The sequence below is a fragment of the Trachurus japonicus genome, chromosome 19 (assembly GCF_045865225.1).
Source record: "Trachurus japonicus isolate A0001 chromosome 19, Traja_1.0".
In the NCBI taxonomy this organism is placed as follows: Eukaryota; Metazoa; Chordata; class Actinopteri; order Carangiformes; family Carangidae; genus Trachurus; species Trachurus japonicus.
This window is the reverse complement of record NC_140925.1, coordinates 4,762,279-4,781,675: the sequence shown is the minus strand read 5'-3', so window position 1 is coordinate 4,781,675 and position 19,397 is coordinate 4,762,279. Positions and strand designations below refer to the sequence as shown.

General features: G+C 41.6%; 2 protein-coding genes and 1 pseudogene across 2 annotated transcripts in view; 1 reads left to right on the top strand and 2 right to left on the bottom strand.

The window, feature by feature from the left end:
- The window catches only part of LOC146967194 (formin-like protein 1), a 52,724-nt gene extending 41,266 nt beyond the window's left edge, over positions 1 to 11,458 (top strand). The window contains exons 15-26 of the mRNA XM_085761169.1: positions 1,620 to 1,883; positions 2,024 to 2,148; positions 2,815 to 3,017; positions 3,127 to 3,361; positions 4,851 to 4,919; positions 5,296 to 5,376; positions 5,481 to 5,610; positions 7,458 to 7,624; positions 7,736 to 7,837; positions 7,980 to 8,075; positions 8,834 to 8,948; positions 10,923 to 11,458. Of these exons, the coding sequence (XP_085617295.1) occupies positions 1,620 to 1,883; positions 2,024 to 2,148; positions 2,815 to 3,017; positions 3,127 to 3,361; positions 4,851 to 4,919; positions 5,296 to 5,376; positions 5,481 to 5,610; positions 7,458 to 7,624; positions 7,736 to 7,837; positions 7,980 to 8,075; positions 8,834 to 8,948; positions 10,923 to 11,023 (1,688 nt within the window). The 3' untranslated portion in view covers positions 11,024 to 11,458. The remainder of the gene's footprint in view (positions 1 to 1,619; positions 1,884 to 2,023; positions 2,149 to 2,814; positions 3,018 to 3,126; positions 3,362 to 4,850; positions 4,920 to 5,295; positions 5,377 to 5,480; positions 5,611 to 7,457; positions 7,625 to 7,735; positions 7,838 to 7,979; positions 8,076 to 8,833; positions 8,949 to 10,922) is intronic.
- Positions 11,459 to 12,183: 725 nt separating this feature from the next.
- LOC146967193 (uncharacterized) lies at positions 12,184 to 13,128 on the bottom strand. Its single transcript, XM_085762192.1, has one exon. It carries the CDS (start codon positions 13,126 to 13,128, stop codon positions 12,184 to 12,186), a length of 945 nt encoding a protein of 314 aa, XP_085618318.1.
- A 1,823-nt stretch (positions 13,129 to 14,951) lies between these two features.
- On the bottom strand, positions 14,952 to 15,884 carry LOC146967192 (uncharacterized; annotated as a pseudogene).
- Positions 15,885 to 19,397: the final 3,513 nt, after the last annotated feature.

The following is a 19,397-nucleotide window of genomic DNA, read 5'->3' as shown; positions in this document are numbered from 1 at the left end:
CTTGGTGATTTTATGATTACTTACCACAGTTGAAACACTTTTGCACACCGGTCCGTCGGAGGAGGAGAGCAACATGGGCTGGTGAAGAAACTCCCGCACACTTTTTCCTCACTTGCAATTTTAAAAAAAAAATTTTTTATGCCAACGTTTCGGTTAGAAACCTTCCTCGGGGCATCAAAACCAAAAACTTACCATAAAGCTCCTTTGTAAATCACAGAGACGCCTGAACTTTCTCCTCTCAGCTGAGACGCAGGCGTTCGCTTTCAACTCCAACTCCATGAACAGTTCACCTGTGTCCTCCAGGTGGAGCTGAGTGTGTGTGTGTGTGTGTGTGTGTGTGTGTGTGTGTGTGTGTGTGTGTGTGTGTGTGTGTGTGTGTGGTGTAAAAAGAGACGTGTTAAATGTTATGAACGTTACACAAAGAGACACTTTAAAAAAAATGTTATTCTTGAAAATGAGAATGAATGGATGTGTCCTCAGGACCAAACAGTTTACAGCCTCTGATCTTCTCTGCTCCGGCTACATTTTGTTCCTGTGATCTATTCAGGATGAGATGAATTAAATTAAACTGAGGCTCCACTTTAAAATCCACATAAGCTCCCACAGACTTAACACAGTGGATTGTGGAGAAAGAGCTGCTCCAGATAATGGCTCTTTCTTTCTTTTCGTTTTTTGCTGCTGCAGCTCAGTGAGATGTTTTAACTTTAAATTTTTCTGCTTTCGTGAAGGTCCGTCCTGGTTTTCACATCAGATTCTTGTATGCGTCTATTTTATTTACAAACGAGTCTAGTAAAGCAGCGGTGTCGTGATGCATTCACGTGCACCTCGGATGTTTCTGTTTCACCAGTTGCAAAGTCGTTCTTTTCAATATAAGTGATTTCATTTCTTTTTAAAGGGATAGTTCACTAAAAAATTGAAATTTCACTCATTATCTACTCACCCTCATGTCGACTAAGGGTTGGGAGAAGTTTCAGAGTCCTCCGTGGCTTCTCTGAGTTACAGCGGGGCTTTGTGCAGCACCGCATGTCGCATGACGGTAGCGAACGGGGCTCAATTTTCTTCGTCCAAAAAGACACACCAAAAAACATTCAAATCCTCCATAGTGCTCGTCTGTAATGTCCCTCTTGTATTGAAGCCCCGACATGAGAAATTGTTCCGAAAAAAATTAAATAAGTCTATGTTTAAAGGGATAGTTCACTAAAAAATTGAAATTTCACTCATTATCTACTCACCCTCATGTCGGCTAAGGGCTGGGAGAAGTTTCAGAGTCCTCCGTGGCTTCTCTGAGTTACAGCGGGGCTCCGTGCAGCACTGCATGTCCATATGACGGTTGCGAACGGAGCTCACTTTTCTTCGTCCAAAAAGACACACCAAAAAACATCCAAATACCTCCATAGTGCTCGTCTGTAATGTCCCTCTTGTATTGAAGCCCCGACATGAGAAATTGTTCCGAAAATATTTTGAAGCTCCCAGCACTTCCGGTACAAACAAGCTTTAAGTGACAGCTGCAAATTAAATGTCCTATTTCATTATCTTCTCTGATGATCTCGGTTCCACCTGCAGAAATGTTTCAGACTTTACTGAAGATAAAATCACAGTCGTGTTGTTTCTCTTAACAGCTCAAGACGAAGTGGACGCAGCTAACATCCCTGAGGCTCCGCCCACCTCCTCCGACTCGCCGCCACATCTATCTGAAGCTTCTTTAGAGACGAAACAAGCTCCTCCTCCTCCTCCTCCTCCACCACCACCTCCTCCTCCACCTCCTCCTCATCCTCCTCCTCCAGGCCCGACCACAGCTCCTCCTCTTCCTCCTCCTCCTCCTCTCCTGCTTCCTCCCGGAGCTGGTGCAGCGACGCAGCCACCGGGGGCCGATGGGAGCGCAGGTGAGTCGACCATCAGGCAACAAAACATCCAAAAACTACTGGAGCTTTATACAAATAATTTATCATCAGGTCAGAGAGAAACATAATAATTAATTTTCTGTTTCACGTCATCAAAAATGTTTCACTGTTGTTTGTTCCAGGTCGTAGGAAAAAGGCGCCGGTTCAGACCAAGTACCGGATGCCTCTGCTGAACTGGCAGGCGCTCAAATCCAACCAGGTGGTAGGAACCGTCTTCAACGAGCTGGACGACGAACACGTGCTGCAGGTTCGACCACTTCCCGTCCACAGAGACTGTTTTCTAATGTCTCAGGATGTTTCTTTTGTTCTTTAAAATTACAAATTTTTTAGTTGGTTATATATCAGAGCCTGGGAGGGTAGAAAATTGGCAGAAACACTGATTCTGATCAATTTCTGTTTTTTGGTGCAGTCATTTGTAAATAAATTGCTCCACCTGTGTTCCTTGGACACACACAAATCACACAATGCTCTTTTAAAGATCGCCATAGACATACAGTATATTATGCATCAATATAATTCTTCCCTTTTTTTTTTATTTATGAATGCCATTATTAACTTCAGTCCTCATCAAACATTGAGACTTGGGCCACAATTTTGAGGGGATTTCAACACCAGGGAATGAAAAAAAAACATGCAATTACAATGGTAGTGTATTCAAAAAATGCATTTTGAATGGGAGGGAAGGGACACATATTGCTCTGTAGTATTTAGTTTAAAAGGCATATGAAAGACTTGAAGGAAAAAACATTAATCCCAGAATACACAACCTGGACAAATTTCATGTCATTTGCATCAACACAGGTAAAGTTATGCAAAAAATCTAACAAAAAAAACAAACAAAATAATGTCCAGGGTTAAACTTCTTTATAAAAAATGACAAACAACAAAAGTTTTTCTGTCTCTTTACTTGAAGGAGCTCAACATGGCCGCCTTCGAGGAGCAGTTTAAAACCAAGGCCCAGTCGGCGCCCGTCGACTCCGGGACCCTCAAGATGAAACTGGCCCAGAAGACGCCCAGTAAAGTGTCTCTGATGGAGCCGAACCGGGCTAAGAACCTGGCCATCACGCTGCGTAAGGAGGGGATGGCTGCGTCCGACATCTGCTGCGCCATCGAGACGTACGCTCTCCTGAACCTGAACTCCTTTTCTTTCTCTCTCTCCCTCTCTGTCTCATCTGTACAAACTCACTGAGACGCTTTAAATTCACATCACTTGCCGCCCCCACAGGTACAACCAGCGAGCTCTGAGCCTGGACTTCCTCGAGCTGCTGGAGCGTTTCATCCCCACCGAGTACGAGGCGAAGCTCATCCACAACTACGAGTGCGAGGGCCGGCCCCTGGACGAGCTCAGCGAGGAGGACCGCTTCATGGTGCGCTTCAGCAAGATCCCGCGGCTCGCTCAGCGCATCAGCATGCTCACCTTCATGGGCAATTTCCCCGACAGCGTCCAGATGATACAACCTGTGAGTTCACAGAGGAGGGAGGAGGGAGGAGGGGAGGACAGAGGAACTTCATTACACTTTGATTTAACACAATAATTCACAGGCTGCTAATTGTGTAGTCATGTCTAGAAATAGCCAAGAAATAATGGTCAGTTTCATAGTAATGTCGAGAATTATAGCCAAGAAATAACAATTGATTGCGTAGAAATAGCCCATAAATATCGGTCAATTGCAAAGGACTTGGTGGAGAACAATTCTGGCCTTTCCCAAAAAATTCAAAGCATGAAAAGCATGTGTAATCTTTTACCTTTATGAAAAATATAACATTACTATGAAAGTTACTGTTGTTTCTAGGCTGTTTCTTGACATTACTATGCAATTAATTGTTATTTCACGTAATTAGAGGCCTGTAAATTAAAGGGTTACAGAATCCACAACTATATAAATAAGGTTGAGCTTTTGTAGACTGATGTATTAACCCTCTGAGGTTGGTGGCAGGGGTATTGTTTCACTCTTTCATGTCTATCTCTGGTTGACTGGCTGAACGTAGTTCTTTTTTTATTGAAAAGCCGTTACAAAGAGTCCTCTGGTGTGTCTGTAGCTCACCTAGAAGCTGAGTCGTCCTGCCTCAAACATCCGTGTCCAATAGGAGACTCCTGTCCCATCACAGGAGACCCATGCACCTTCACACGATGTGCCAAAGTTCATTTACATCATCTGTTCCCTTGTAGATTAACATTTACACATTTTACATGAGCTAAGACCAAGACACAGGCCTCATATGGAAGGTGAAAGTTTGTTCACTGCAGGAAACAAGACAAAAAAGCAAATACTGTACATGGAAATGTCAAACCTGTGATGTGATTGCAGACAGAAACTGTTTTCATTCCAGGCGAGTGGGGCATTTTTATAAAAAATGTAAATAATACATTTTATATCATAGTTAGAGCCCTTATTCTATTCCCCCAAGACCTCAAAGACAAGTTATATAGTGTCTAAAAAGAAGATTATAAGAACTTTTTGTGTGTTTCGAACAAATATTTGTAAAATTTGTTTTCAATTTTTTGTTTCCCTCCATGTAGCTTTTTCTACATTCATATGACAACACTACAGAATGAATATCCTGAAAAAAAGGATGTCAATTGCTAGATTGTGCATCACAAGGCTGAGGTTTTACAAGCGTAAATACACAAGGAGACCAGGCGAGAGAAATACCGAATAGAATAGGATAGAAAACTTTATTGACATGTGACCATACAACGACCACACCAAAAAACAAAACAAAACAGAACAAAAATGTAACTAGTCAATAAATACTGTATCTAATAAATAAAATAAAGTGCCAGTTATAAAATTAGTTAGAAAACGCTGTAGACTCTAAAGGGTTAATGGGAGCCAGTGTAGATTAGTGGTGTGATCCTCCACGTTGTGAATGAAGTGTTATGTGATCATCTCTTTCTGCTCAGTTTGGAAATAAATGAAGCGTCGTATCAACTTTTTATTCCCTCAGCAACTGAACGCCGTCATCGCCGCCTCGATGTCGATCAAGTCCTCGAGCAAACTGAAGAAAATCCTTGAGGTGAGTTTCTGCTCATTATGTGTCTGAGTTTGTTTTTATTTCATCAGGAATCTGAGAGTCAAAGGAAAAAATGAGCAGTTACATTTTTATTTTTCATTTCATTTCATTTCATCAAGGTAAAAAGCTTCACCTTGTGCCGAGGCTGTGTTTTATGAAGGGAAATTATTTTCTGTTTTTATCTGTAGAGTTTGAGGAGAAGGGGTCAAAGCAATTTATGTTTTATTATTTTTTGAAATGTGAGTCTCTGTGGTTTAAGTGCCTTGTTTCAATACTTTTATTTTTACTTGTATGACCTTGTGTCTGATTTCAGTATTTCATGTGCATGGCGGTAATGTTTTGTCATAAAAAATGGTTTGATTGATGATTTTCTGTGAAGATCATCTTGGCGTTTGGAAACTACATGAACAGCAGTAAGCGAGGGGCAGCGTACGGCTTCCGCCTGCAGAGCTTAGACCTGGTGAGTGAAACTGGAACAGAAGCAAAAAATATAATATATATAGTATATATATTATATATTTTACCAACCTTGTCATCACACACTTTTGTTTTATTTTGTCTCAGCTGTTAGACACTAAATCTACAGACCGAAAACAGACGCTGCTTCACTTCATCGTCGGCATCATCCAGGAGAAATACCCAGAGCTCTGCTGCTTCTACACCGAGCTGCACTTCCTGGACAAAGCGTCGCTGGGTACAGACTCACACACACACACAGTTCAAAATAGTACAAAAAACATTAATCGGGGGGATGGTATGGGAGGCAGGCGTTGCATCAATCAGTTGATGAATATACCAGACGTCTGACGTGGATCAGCGTGTTATTTATTCACTTCAGATTTAATTATTATTAGACCGTGTAGATGAAGTAGTGCTGAAAAAAAAGATACCAAGCATGGGCATGTTTTACATTTTTTTATGTGGTATATAAAGGCAAAAGTATTCAAAAACTAAATAGCCTCAGACCTCGATGGGTTAACACTACACAGCTCACCAAGTTCAGTTTGATGCATTTTCTCTAAAGACTAAAACTAAAAACTATTTGTTTCCTTGAAATAGTTTTAAAACTGAAAATTCTTCACAGATTAGAGTTTCTCTATTAATCTGTTGCAAATCTATGAAGACAGTAGTTCAAATGCCTCAAATCACAATTTATCAGATTTGAAAGCAGCAAAATAAAATGTCTTCTTTTATTGGATCAACAGTGCAGAGATGTTAAGTTCACAGGACTGAACTGGTAGACGTTTGTATTAAAGCTCCATACAGTATAAAAGTAGATGTTTGTATTAGGCGCGTTTCCATTGCAGGAACTTTGGGGTAATTTTACAGGGCCAGCCCCGTTGGTGCGTGTCTCCACTGCAGGAACCTCCCCCACAGGGCCGCTTACAGGAACTTTTACGGGGGCCAACGGAGTACCTACTCCAGGGTAGGTACTCCGTTCGGCCCTGAAAAGCTCCTGGGTGGGGCTCGAGGTTAACGCGGTGCTGATTGGCTAAAGCTAGAGCAGGCTCTGACGCTACCAGAAAGCACCAAAACAACCGGCATTTTTAAAAGGGGGAACAGAAGGGGAGCATTAACAACAAGAAAACAGCAGGAAGATGTAAACAAATGGACCGACGGTGAGGTGCAGACATTGATTGCAGTCTACAGCACCGAGGAAATTCAGAGGGGGTTTGAGTCATCGCGGCGAAATGAAAATATCAGCGCACCTCGACACACTGGGGATCCATCACGCTGCAAAAAGATTAAGTGGCGATCGAAACTCATGACGTCGCCGTGGGGTCCGACTCTGCAGTGGAAACACGGCCACCGAGAGGGCCGAGTGAGAGGACGGTTCCTGTAGAAGTTCCTACCCCCTCCCTTTACCAGGAACTCCTGCAGTGGAAACACGGCTATTAAAGCTCCTTCAGAATAAAGGCAGATGTTTGTATTAAAGCTCCTTCAGAATAAAGGTAGATGTTTGTAATCAAGCTCCTTCAGAATAAAGGTAGATGTTTGTAATCAAGCTCCTTCAGAATAAAGGTATATGTTTGTGTTAAAGCTCCTTCAGAATAAAGGTAGATGTTTGTGTTAAAGCTCCTTCAGAATAAAAGTAGATGTTTGTAATCAGGCTCCTTCAGAATAAAGGTAGCTGTTTGTATTAAAGCTCCATACAGTATAAAGGTAGATGTTTGTGTTAAAGCTCCTTCAGAATAAAGGTAGATGTTTGTGTTAAAGCTCCTTCAGAATAAAGGTAGATGTTTGTATTAAAGCTCCTTCAGAATAAAGGTAGATGTTTGTGTTAAAGCTCCTTCAGAATAAAAGTAGATGTTTGTAATCAGGCTCCTTCAGAATAAAGGTAGCTGTTTGTATTAAAGCTCCATACAGTATAAAGGTAGATGTTTGTGTTAAAGCTCCTTCAGAATAAAGGTAGATGTTTGTGTTAAAGCTCCTTCAGAATAAAGGTAGATGTTTGTGTTAAAGCTCCTTCAGAATAAAGGTAAATGTTATTATATAAAGATGAATACAGTATAGCTGATGGCTCTGTGCTCTGTGCTGTAGTCTCTCTGGACACGGTTGTGCAGGACGTCCGGGCTCTGGAGCGAGGCATGGAGGGGACCAGGAGGGAGTTCTCCGTGGAGGGGGAGGAGAACCCGGTGCTGCAGACGTTCCTCAGCAGGAACGCCGAGCTGCTCGACTCACTCTCCGTCGACGGGAAAACTGCACAGGTTCAAAAAAAAAAAAAAATTAAAATCACTCAGATTCACTCACATTTCCAACCTCCACCTCTCATTTCTTTGTTTAAATGTTTTGTTTTGTTGCGTTGTGTGTTTTTCCAGGACGCGTACGAGTCGGCTGTGGAGTATTTTGGCGAGAACCCTAAAACCACTCCTCCCGCCATGTTCTTCCCCGTGTTTGTCAGATTCATCAAAGCCTACAAGGTCAGATAACTCTCACACTGTATCGATCCAGCCGGGGCTAAATGAACTCACTGTGCAGTTCCAGTTTCCTGGTGACGTCGCTGTTCGACCTCCGCATGTCGATCGGTAGATTAACATCAACTTCTACTGGTGTTTCATTCAGCAAGCGGAGCAGGAGAACGAGCAGAGGAGGAAACAACACGTCCTCAACTGTGACGCTCCGTCGACTCCACCCAAACCCGAGGTCAAAGAGAACAAGGTGACACACACACACACACACACACTGACTGCTGCATGTTAAAGGTTCATTTCAGTTTGATCCAACTTGGGGTCTTTTAATTTGAAATGTCACAACGACACTGTGCTGTAACAGATGAGATCGGAAAACTACAGCAGCTGGGAGGGGTCAAGAAACACGAGACAAAACTATTCACAAAATTTATTAGAATAGAATAAAATAATTTAACATTTACCCATGGATTTCCAATTAAATCACTGCAATACGGAAATTTATTTGTAAAGCTGGTAGGTAAAGAACATGATGGTAAAACAAGGAAAAACAATCTGAGCAAATGTTGTATATGTATAATTAAAAAATAGATAAATATGTAAATAAACAATTAAATTCCTAAATACATTTATTTTGGTAATGAAAAATCAAAATTTGTTATTTATTTATTTCTGTATTTCTGCATTCTTGTATTTTATTAAATATCTGTATTGAATAACTGTATCAATTACTAAATAAATTGCGAAAATAAATACAATTTAAAAACAGAAATAGCATTTTTGATTAAAAAATATGGCATTATTCATTTTTAACTTCACTTGTGTCATTTTTTTGTCCTTCATACAAATGTTCAGAAACATATTTGTAATTTACTAAATGATTAATTAATGAATCTGATTTGACTCTTCCATGATAAGATCCATGTTGTCAGAAACCAGGAGGAAAAAAAAAAAAGTCACATTAAAACTTTGACACGTTTGATCCTCTCTACTTGTACGATGCCTCAGGTTTCCATGGCGCCCAGGCTGCCTCAGATGGACCTGATCGCGGAGCTGAAGCGGCGGCAGGTGTCTCCGCTGGTGAGGGAGGGGAAGGACGGCGCCATCGAGGACATCATCACAGGTTAGCTTAGCTTAGCATAGTGGCTGGGAGCGAAGGGAAACTGTAGCATCGTCACCAGAGCTGCTTCATTAATCCTCTTGACCTCCTGTTTTTCATCCTGTTGACTCACTCGTTTCTTTCTAATGAAGCTTCTCTCACTTTTATTCCTCCTTTCTTTTCCCTCTCTCTCTCTTGTTTGTCCCTCCTCTCTTCCTCTACCTGTCGTGTCTTCAGCTCTAAAGTCCGTGCCCTTCACGGCTCGCTCTGCCAAACGCTCCTCTCGTCTCTTCTGCGACTCCGTCTTCAGCGACGAGGTGACGTCCTTAAACCTCTCCGACTCTGACGACTGGAAACAGGAAAATAACAAAAACACATCCTCTGTGACCTTTAATTTCTGATTAATTCCACCTTAAAAACCACTTAACTCTACGTAAAAGATGTTGAAGTGTGAGCGGAGGCTGAGCTCTGCCAGCGACTCAGTCCGCCCTTGAAACTTCTGTTTAGTTTCTGTTTACTGTGTTTGTTCCTCTCTGGAGACGTCGACCCTTTTAAGGCTCGTTGAAAACGTCGGCTGCTTTTAAAGTGGATGAAAGAAGCTGATGTGACGACGACGACGACACGTCCTTCAAACTGAACGACCACACGAACCAAACTCTGTTTTTTTCTCCTCTGATGCTTTTTATTCTCTGAAGCTACAGAAAATATATAGAGAGATAAATAAATCTATCTCCTTCTTCTGTTCTTCACCTCCGTCTTCATCGTGTTTTTACAGATGAATATTAACAAGGTGAAGAATTAAACAAGACCTGATCTGGGATTTGTTTTTATTAACAGAAACTCTTATTACAGCACGTTTGTGGTGCATAGCGAGCATCTACAGTTTGTGACAGTGACATAAGTCATGTATTACACAAAGGACATACACAAGTGTGTTCTTAGGGCTCTCAATTTCCTTTCATTTACATACAGTCTATATACCTACATACACCCGTCTGTACACATACATATGTATATAGATCTACACGCTACTCACAACAAATACATCAATAAGGAAATTATAATAAAGGATAAAGAGGGTAACGATGGAGTATTAGGGCCACATTGAAAAAAAAAAATTCATAGACTTTCGAGAATAAAGTCATAGTTTTAAGAGAAAAAAGTATTTAACCTGTTTCTCAAAGGAATTTAAGTCGAAAGCAACTGGACTTGGTTATTTGTCTAGGAAAGTCCAGTCCAGTTGCTTCGACTTAAATTCCTTTGAGATACTATGACCTGGACAAATAAGAATATGCACAGGCTATTTAACCTGTTGTTTTAGAGGAGTAAAGTTGTTAAAATGGGGCTGTGGAGCATTTCGTGAAGTTGTACTTATATAGTTGTACGTATAGGTTTCACAAACAAGGAGATACTTAATCTTTTGGCTCATCAGCACCACATTGTCATCAGTATCAGGACTTTGACAAGAATATGCAAGAAAATGCATCTATTCCGCAGAAAGAACCAGGCGGACCTGGAGGAAATCGCTGCTTTTTTCTCCTAAAATTGCCGCTTAATTCTCGTAAAATTATGACTTTTTTCTCGTAATATTATGATGTTATTCTCGTAAATTTTGACTTTTTTTCTCATAAATTTTGACTTTTTTTCTCGTAAAACTATGACTTTATACTTGAAGTCTGTTTCCTCAATGTGGCCCTAATACTCCGTCGTAGAGGATTTAATGAATCAGTCAAAAAAAAGGTGAAAAGTCTCTAATGAATAAAGACACACTCAAAGACACAAAGACACAGATTAAAGATCATTATTGTCTAAATTATCATTATAGAAACATCAATTAGGGTCTGATCAATTGATATCAGTTCAATCTACTCACATTTACTGCAGCGCTGAGTTATTTATTGTTAAACGGTAAAATGTTGAACCTCCAACTTTATATTCGTGCCAAGTTCAAACCGGTTTATTTCTGACCTGTGTGTTGTTGTTGTTCGTCCTCCTCAGATCTGAGGAATCAGCCGTACAGACGGGAGGACGGCGGGCGGCGCAGCGCCAAGTGGAAACCGGGGCAACAGCTGCACGTGTCCTCGGACATCTCGCTGTGACGGCTGCACAGCGAACGGCACTGAGGTGAAAGAGCACGACTCACAGAGACGAAGACAACAAACAAACAAACAACGACCTCAGACACACGATGAGACGCTAACGACGCTGATTAAGACGATTACAGAGAAGAAAGAGACGAGCTCCTCGTTAACGCCGCTAACTGACAGAAAAAAAGAAGAAAAAAAAACCTCATGAATCATTTTCAATCAATTTCTTTTTTTATTTAAGTTCTCACATGATTTTTTAATTGGTTTCATTTGAAAGAGAATATTAATTACAGCAGCACCGTTCATCCTCCTGTCTCCGCAGTAGATTAAAGATCAAAGATTTAAGCTGAAGATTTGTAAAATATTTAAATTATTTTTAATACTGAGGATGATGAACTTCTACTTCACTTCTGCATTTCAACAAATAAAGTGTTTTATACTGCTCTACGTTTGGTTTCTAGGATTTTATTTCTTTTCATGGATTCACTCTGTATTGACACATTTGCTGCTGTTACAACTTCAGTCCAACAAATAATACCAAATTTTCTCTAATTTAATATTTAGTGGTTTCTCTTTCAAAATGTTGAGATTTCATGGTAAAATTTAAATTTTCTTACACGTTTACGTAGACCTTTATAATTTTATGGAAAATTGTCAATTTGATCTCACAATATTGAAATATATGGAGTAAGTAAAACACAGGAAAATTTAAAGGGATAGTTCACCCCAAATTTGGGTGAACTATCCCTTGAACTAAATTATTAGTATTTTGTCATTAAATTAATTGTAGGAATGTCATTCTTTTCCTCATCAACAATTTTATCGCAAAATATTAAATTTTTTATTGTAAAACTGAAACTTTGCAAAATTTACATTTTTCTCAAATATCAGTTTTTAAGTCCATCATAAAAAATGACAATTTATTGATACAATTAAAACTGTTGGGTAACATTTCATAATAAGTACACACTATTAAGCATTAGTTAAGCATTAATAAATACTGAATTCTTAATTTACTGTATAACAATTTGTGCAACTTTATTAAGAAAAACAAAGTTATGAAGGAGTGAAAAAGTCTGATGATGAGTCTCAGGTTTTAAAACAAACAAACTGAACTGTAAAACTACACGGATGTTGTTGAACTGTTGAAGTTCAAATGAACTGATGAGTCGTCAGTTTTTCTTCTCCAGTGACGTCAGCAGTTTTCCTGCCTCTGATCTCATTCCTCTCAGCATCTCTGTGATTTCACTGCTTCGTTTCGCCGCTTCGGCTACGAACTCTCTCGGGCGTCCGCCGGCGTCGCTCATGAGTCTCTGCGCTGTCGTCACGGCAACCAGAGTCCTGGAGGTTTGTGCCGCGACTCTTTTCCCGTGATCTCCGCTGCTCGTCGACTCGTCGGCGCTGACGGTGTCGTCGATGACCCTCAGCTGCTGCGCCAGAGGATCGAGACTCGCTCTGAGCTCGTCGGCAGCGTGTTGCACCTTTGTCTTCACCTTTGAATCTCTCTCTGAGCTTCCAGTTAATGTAAACGCCGCGCCCGTCCCGCAGAGCGCACCGAAGCCGCCGCCCGCAGCGCCACCTGCTGCTCCGACCGTCCCGCCGAAGATCCCACCGATGGCGCCGCCGGTTACGACACCGACCGCGAACCAAACGGCTTTATTCACCGCACGATCATCATCATCATCGCCCAACGGTGAGACCACGATGTCGACGGCTCCGCCCACGGTGCCGGAGAACACGCCGCCGGCAGCTCCACCCAACACGCTGCCGAAGAACCCCACGGCGGCTTCGACCGCGTTGATCCTCCCGCAAAGTTTACCACAAGTTGCTGCGGCCACGGCCCCCAACGACCCCCCGACCACGCCGGCGACGCCGCCACAGGCTCCGCCCACGGCGCCGCCCAGGAAACTGAACGAATGAGAAGGAGAAGAAACGTTCTGAAGTCGAGCGGCCGCCTGCGTGAAGCTCTGTGTCGCGCTCTGCAGACGGCGCTCGAGTTGGTCGTAGAGAAACACGAAGGACCTCAAACTCATCACGAGTTCGTCCTGTGGGTTCGAACAAGACGTGAACGGTTGGTCGTCCACCGCTCCACCTGCAGAGTCCACCACGTTTCCCATGTCGTTGTCGTCGCTCTTCCTCCTCAATGATCCACCTGAACCTGAGGGGATGTCGATCAATCAGTAAAACATCAAGTTTAAACAACTCAGTTTAAACTTTCTGAGCACTGTTCCTTTTTTATTATTCGTTCCAATCCTAGGATTGAAAAGGAGCAGGGTGAAGAAAACTTATAATACCTTCCCCTTTCTTAAAACAAAGGAACACATTATATCAGACGATGTGCCAGTTTACAGCCAACAATATGCAAAGAATAACATCCACAACATATTTCTATACTGTATAAATTCCCCACCTTTTTCTTATAAACCCTCTTGAACTACAACAAAACAACTCTTCTCTTCAATTTTGAGTGAGTTCCAAAGTTTAACACCTACCACAGAAATACACATTTGTTTTAACTTTGTCCTCGTCATTTTATGTTTGAAATTAAATTTCATATTGGTTTAAATACAATCAACAGCGTTCCCAATTCAATCAACTCTCTGTGACCTTTTGCTCACAGTCACTGTTAGTTTAAAGGGCGGTGTCTGGATGTTTTTTGTTGAGAGGCATTCTGGGAGTTGTAGTTAACTTCTATCTTGTCTTTTTTATGCACCAGGAAGAAGAGCTGCTTGAAATTTCTGTAACTTGTTTTTTTAAATTGCATCAAATGTTTATTTGCACTAAACCCAGAATGTTCTTCAGTGTTTTCACACATTTTAATCAAACACAGTGAAAGTGAAACTGCTGCAGACGCCTCAGGCTGCGTTCAGGTCGTAGGTGTTTAAAATGGGCGTCGCTGCTCTGAATATTTTCCACCGGTTTGTTCAGGTTGTGATTTAACTGCTGACTGAAGACACTCAGTCGACTCTTCTGCCATCAACACCGCCGCCTGAACTTGTTTAACAAACATTTAAATCTCCTCTTCTGTCAAACTGTCGCAGTGAGAAAACTCAGAAATGAGTCGTAACGACACAACGGACTCAGAACCTGTGGCTCTCGTACTTACAGTGAAGCTGCTCGTTTACACACACACACACGCAGGTAAAGAGACGATGTCATCAGTTCAGATGAGGAGGAGGAGGAGGAGGAGGAGCAGGAAGTGGAGGAGGGAGGGGCAGGAGGGTTTAACATCCGGCTGCCCCCGGGGCAAAACAGAAAGTGTCAGAGGAGTGTAAAAGTCACAGATTTATTGTTGATATCTGATTCTCAGCAGCTTTAATCACAAACACACAGTTATAAATAAATATAAAACCCTGTGTTTACTGAAGAAACATATTGGGCCTGATGTGAACGCTGAGTTTTCTGACAGAAAGCCGAGGCTGAGCTACGTGAAGTTAAGGTGAGTTTGGAGCTGAATTAGCAAAACTCACCAACAGATAAAGACAGAAACAAACTTTAGGTTAAGTGTTACCTCTTTATTTCAGTTTTATAAATCTTAAATAATATTGATTCTGAATCTGTGCAACTTTATTAAGAAAAACAAAGTTATGAAGGAATGAAAAAGTCTGATTATGAGTCCTGAGTGATTATTGTGAGTCTCTGGTTGAAAAAAATCACAAAAGTACTGATTGAAAGGCACAAAAAAAAAACTATATGTTTGACTAACTGACTAACTGTCAAAGCTAAAGGTAAATGAACTGATGAGTTTTTAATGGAAGTTCGAACGTTTGTCGTCAGTTTTTCTTCTTCTTAATGTCCTGGTCTCAGCCTGATTTTGGCCCAACAGACACGTCGCAGACAAACGTTGTCTTGGAGGGTCGGGACCGATGACTGGTCGGGGTAAAACTTGTAGTGTGGTCTCTCTCTTGACCAAGACATGGCAAGAATTCACTACGATCGTCTAATCTGACATTTGACGATCGTGAACGACAAAAAAAAGTTGTGTAGTGTAATCAGGGCATAAGTGATGCAAGAAGTATTCTGCCTCCTCTCTCATTCGTCTCAGCTCGTACATGATTTCTCTACTTTCTCTTGCTGCTGCCGCTGGTAGGAACACACACGGGCGTCTGGCTCTGGAACAGTTCCTCATGAGTGTCTGCATCCTCGTCACGGCAACCAGAGTCCCGGAGGCTTGTGCTGCAACGCTTTTCTTGTGATCTCTGCTGCTCGTCGACTCGTTGCCGACGGTGTCGATGATCCTCAGCTGCTGCACCAGAGGATCGAGACTCGCTCTGAACACGTCTGCAACGGTTTGCGCCTTCCTCACATCTTCGGCTCCGAAATCGGAGCCTTCGTATAAAAAACACGCCAATTTCATCCCACAGAGTGCACCGATGCCGGCACCCACGGCGCCACCTGCTGCTCCACCGAGACCATCCACAATTCCACCAAAGACACCACCTGTTCCGAGGCCGATGGCGAACCAAATCTTTTTATTCAAAGCACCGTCATTACCTGAACATTTGTCTGCGACACAGAAAGCTCCTCCCACAAGGCCGGACTATGTGCCCCCGGTAACACCGCCCAACATGCTGCCAATTAAACCCACTGAGTCAATTTTGCCACAAATTGCTGCAGTCACTGGTGACAACATCCCCCCAAACATACCGGTGATGCCCCCACAGAATCCACCCAAGACTCCACCCAACATACTGAACATACACGAGGAACAGGAAACGTCCAGCGCCACCCCCCTGAAGCCGAGCGTCGCTCTCTGCAGATGATCCTCGTGTTGGTCGTAGAGAAACACGAAGGACCTCAAACTCATCACGAGTTCGTCCTGTGGGTTCACGTTTCTCCTCAGTGGTCGTCGACCTGAACCAGAGGACGCCATTTTCACTGAAGAGGCCGAGGTTTTTATTTTCCTGGCTGTGAATGAAAAACAAAACACTCTGACATCCCCTCCAGTAAAATACCAGGTTTAATTCCAGTCCAGACAGGAAGTGAGAACAGAACAAAAGTCAACGGCTTCAAAGTTCTTGAAAACTTTTTAAAAAGTAGGTCTTAAAGGAGCATTATCGCAAATTACAATTCTTTGTTCGGCCACTAGATGGGGCCGGTGGTGCAGCGTATCTGAAGTAAACATCCTACATAGCGAGCCGTTCAGGAGCGGCCGGGCCGGCTTGTCTCATAACAAAAAGAAATTCTGCATTTGCTCCACAGACACTACACTGTTGGCTATATTTTGTATACATATAGTTATGGCTCCTCTCGATCTATTTATTGCATATTTCTGTTTTTGTTATTGCTATTACTGCTGTATTTGCAATAATGCTCCTTTAATACTACAATACCCATGATCCTCAGCTGTTGTTGTTTTGGAGCAGAGCCCTGTCTGAGGAGAGAATCAACTAAATTAAACTATATTCTGCTTTCAGTCATTGTTGCTTTATTTTAAAGGTGGTGTATGGATGCTTTATGTTGAAATGCATTCTGGGAGTTGTAGTTAACTTCTATCTCGTCTTTTTCATGCACTTTCAGAACTGAAGCTGCTTCCAATTTCTGTGTTACTCTTATTTTCTTGTTTTTTTTAATGCACCAAATGTTTATTTTGACAAAACTCAGAATGTTCTTCAGTGTTTTCACACATTTTAATCAAACACAGTGAAAGTGAAACTGCTGCGGACGCCTCAGGCTGCGTTCAGGTCGTTGGTGTTCAAACGGCCGCTGCTGCCTGAACTCGTTTCACACAAACATTTAAATCTCTTCTTCCATCAAACTGTCGCAGTGAGAAAACTCAGAAATAACAAATCAGCAACAGCACAACACGTCAACCTGTTGCTCTCGTACTTACAGTGAAGCTGTCGAGCTGTCGCCTCGGTAACGCCTGTGGCTGATTCTCTGTGAACAGACATCGTTTACACACACACACAAACACACACACGCAGGTAAAAAGACGATGTCATGGGTTCAGAAGAGGAGGAGCAGGAAGTGGAGGAGGGTTTCACCGTGGGCTGCCCCCGGGGGCAAAAACACTCAGTGTCAGAGGAATGTAAAACTGCTCCGTTATTAATTAAGACTTTCATCTGAATAAATGTCACATTACTACAGTGATGCCTTCAGGGACTCTTTATTCCGACGGGTTCAGATGGATCTGATTCAACCACTGTGTCTATTAGCAGCACGGCGTCCGTCAGACAAATGTGGAGCAGTAAAAGGTTTAGTTACTCCTAAAATATGTAGACAATTATAAAATAACTCAAAATAAAAAAATCTAAAATATGTACAGCAGTGATGACCCCATTTTGACATCACAAAAATCTGGCAACCCAATCAAGATGCGCCAGCTCAATCAATCAATTTATTATTTAAAGTGCAAAATCACCATGGTACATGGTCTCAGTACACTTTACAATAAAAACATGGCATCATAACAACATCCTCTGCCCTTAGACCCTCACATCGACTGAGGAAAAACTCCATGGAAAACCCTTTTAACAGGGAAAGATCAGATATTTGCATTTTATTTGAACTCAATTTATTTTTGTGAAAGTGAAAGTATAGAATACAGTTGTTTAAAATTGTATGTGGTGTTTTTAATCATAATTTTAAAAAGAATAATTAGTTAAAAAATATTTTTATCAGTAATTTTTAAACATTTTTTTTATCAATTACTAACTAGACATTTCAGGCGACCCCATTTGAATTCCTGGCGAGTGGCGACCCTATGTGGGGTCCCGATGCCAAGGTTGAAAAACAGGTAGAGAAATAGATCAAAACAAACAGAACAAATACAAAACATCAGATTTCCTCACCAGTGTTGAGACCAAACATCTTCATCGTGTCGTGTTCAGAGGATTATAAAGTTAAAAACCAGTTGAAACTGTCCTGGTCGTCCATGTTTCTAACATCAGTTCAGATCTGAACATCAGTTTGTCTCTGGTCTCATCAGTGAATCTGAGGCTGAAGGTCAGACTGACGTTGACCTTCAGCCTCCGGCTCCTCAGCACTTTAACTCTCATTACCGTCCAGTTCTGAGCCAAAGTTAATTAGCTGAGCAGCTGATGTCGGGTTGTTCCTTCCTCCTCTGATCTGTAGCCACCACAACTTTATTTAAACTTTTTTTTTTTTTTTCCAGGCTGAGTTTTTTTTTAAAACAATTTTGGGATGATGATGTTAAGTTGGTGTTTAGTCTGGCACTGTCAACATGTCAGCATAGAGACGACAGGTTCACACTTAATTAGTTCTGTGAGCCAAACACAGAAAATACACAAAGTGTCAGATCCTTTAATTAAACTGAAAAAAACCTCAGAATAAAAAAAAACGACCTCGGAGAGTGAGCTTGTTATTTTCTACTCGTTCAATTCGTTGACTTTATTTACATGTGGAGTCACTGACAGCTGGTTGAGCTGTTAGCACGAATATAAAGCAAATACCTGAGAGAAATAAAAGACAATTAATGCATTTAAAGGGATAGTTCAACATTTTGGCAAATTGGCCCATTGCCATAATCCCTATAGTCTATAGTATAGGAGTTGGTTTGTTACCTTTAATTGTCGGTGCAAGCTATTTTTAGAATGGCGGAGCAGAGCCGTGAGCTGCTCAGAGCTATGCTACAGAGGCTCGTGGGATTTCTTGGTTTCCCTCATCAAACTCATCAAATACACAATCCAACAACTCCAAAACGCTCTGGTGGACAAGCTGTGACCTGTAATTGTAAATTCATACAAAACAGCTGATGCACGTTCCCGTCTGGGACAGTTTTTCATCAAGCAGTCTCTGTATTTCCCTCTAAAACAACTCTGTCTGGTAACGTTCTGTTATTATCTCATAGCGTGGTGAATGTGCAGGTCACAACTTGTCCACCAGAGCGTTGTGGAGTTGTTGGATTGTGTATTTGATGAGTTTGATGAGGGAAACCAAGAAATCCCATTAGCCTCCGTAGCGTAGCTCTGAGCAGCTCGCGGCTCTGCTCCGCCGTTCTAAAAATAGCTTGCACCGACAATTAAAGGTAACAAACCTACTGCTATCACTATAGGGATTATGGCGATGGGCCAATTTGCCAAAATGTTGAACTATACCTTTAGGAAGCTCAGAGCCTTCTCTATTCTGATTGGCTGACACTGACCTGTTGTATCAAAACCTATAAAACAGGAAAAGTGTAAAATATGGGAGCTGTAAAACCAACAAGATCAATGTAAACACATTTTCCCAACTGTACAAATTGGAACAAAATAAAGTTTAATTTTAGTTTTCATCCTGCAAAATGTTTAAATTAAATATTAATGCGTTATAATACAAGTATCTTCCCACTGCGGAGAACAACAGACTGACTCAAGAAAGTTCTCCTGAAATTCAAATACGTGTTAATTACCACAATTAAAAACCTAATCTACTGGTACAATAG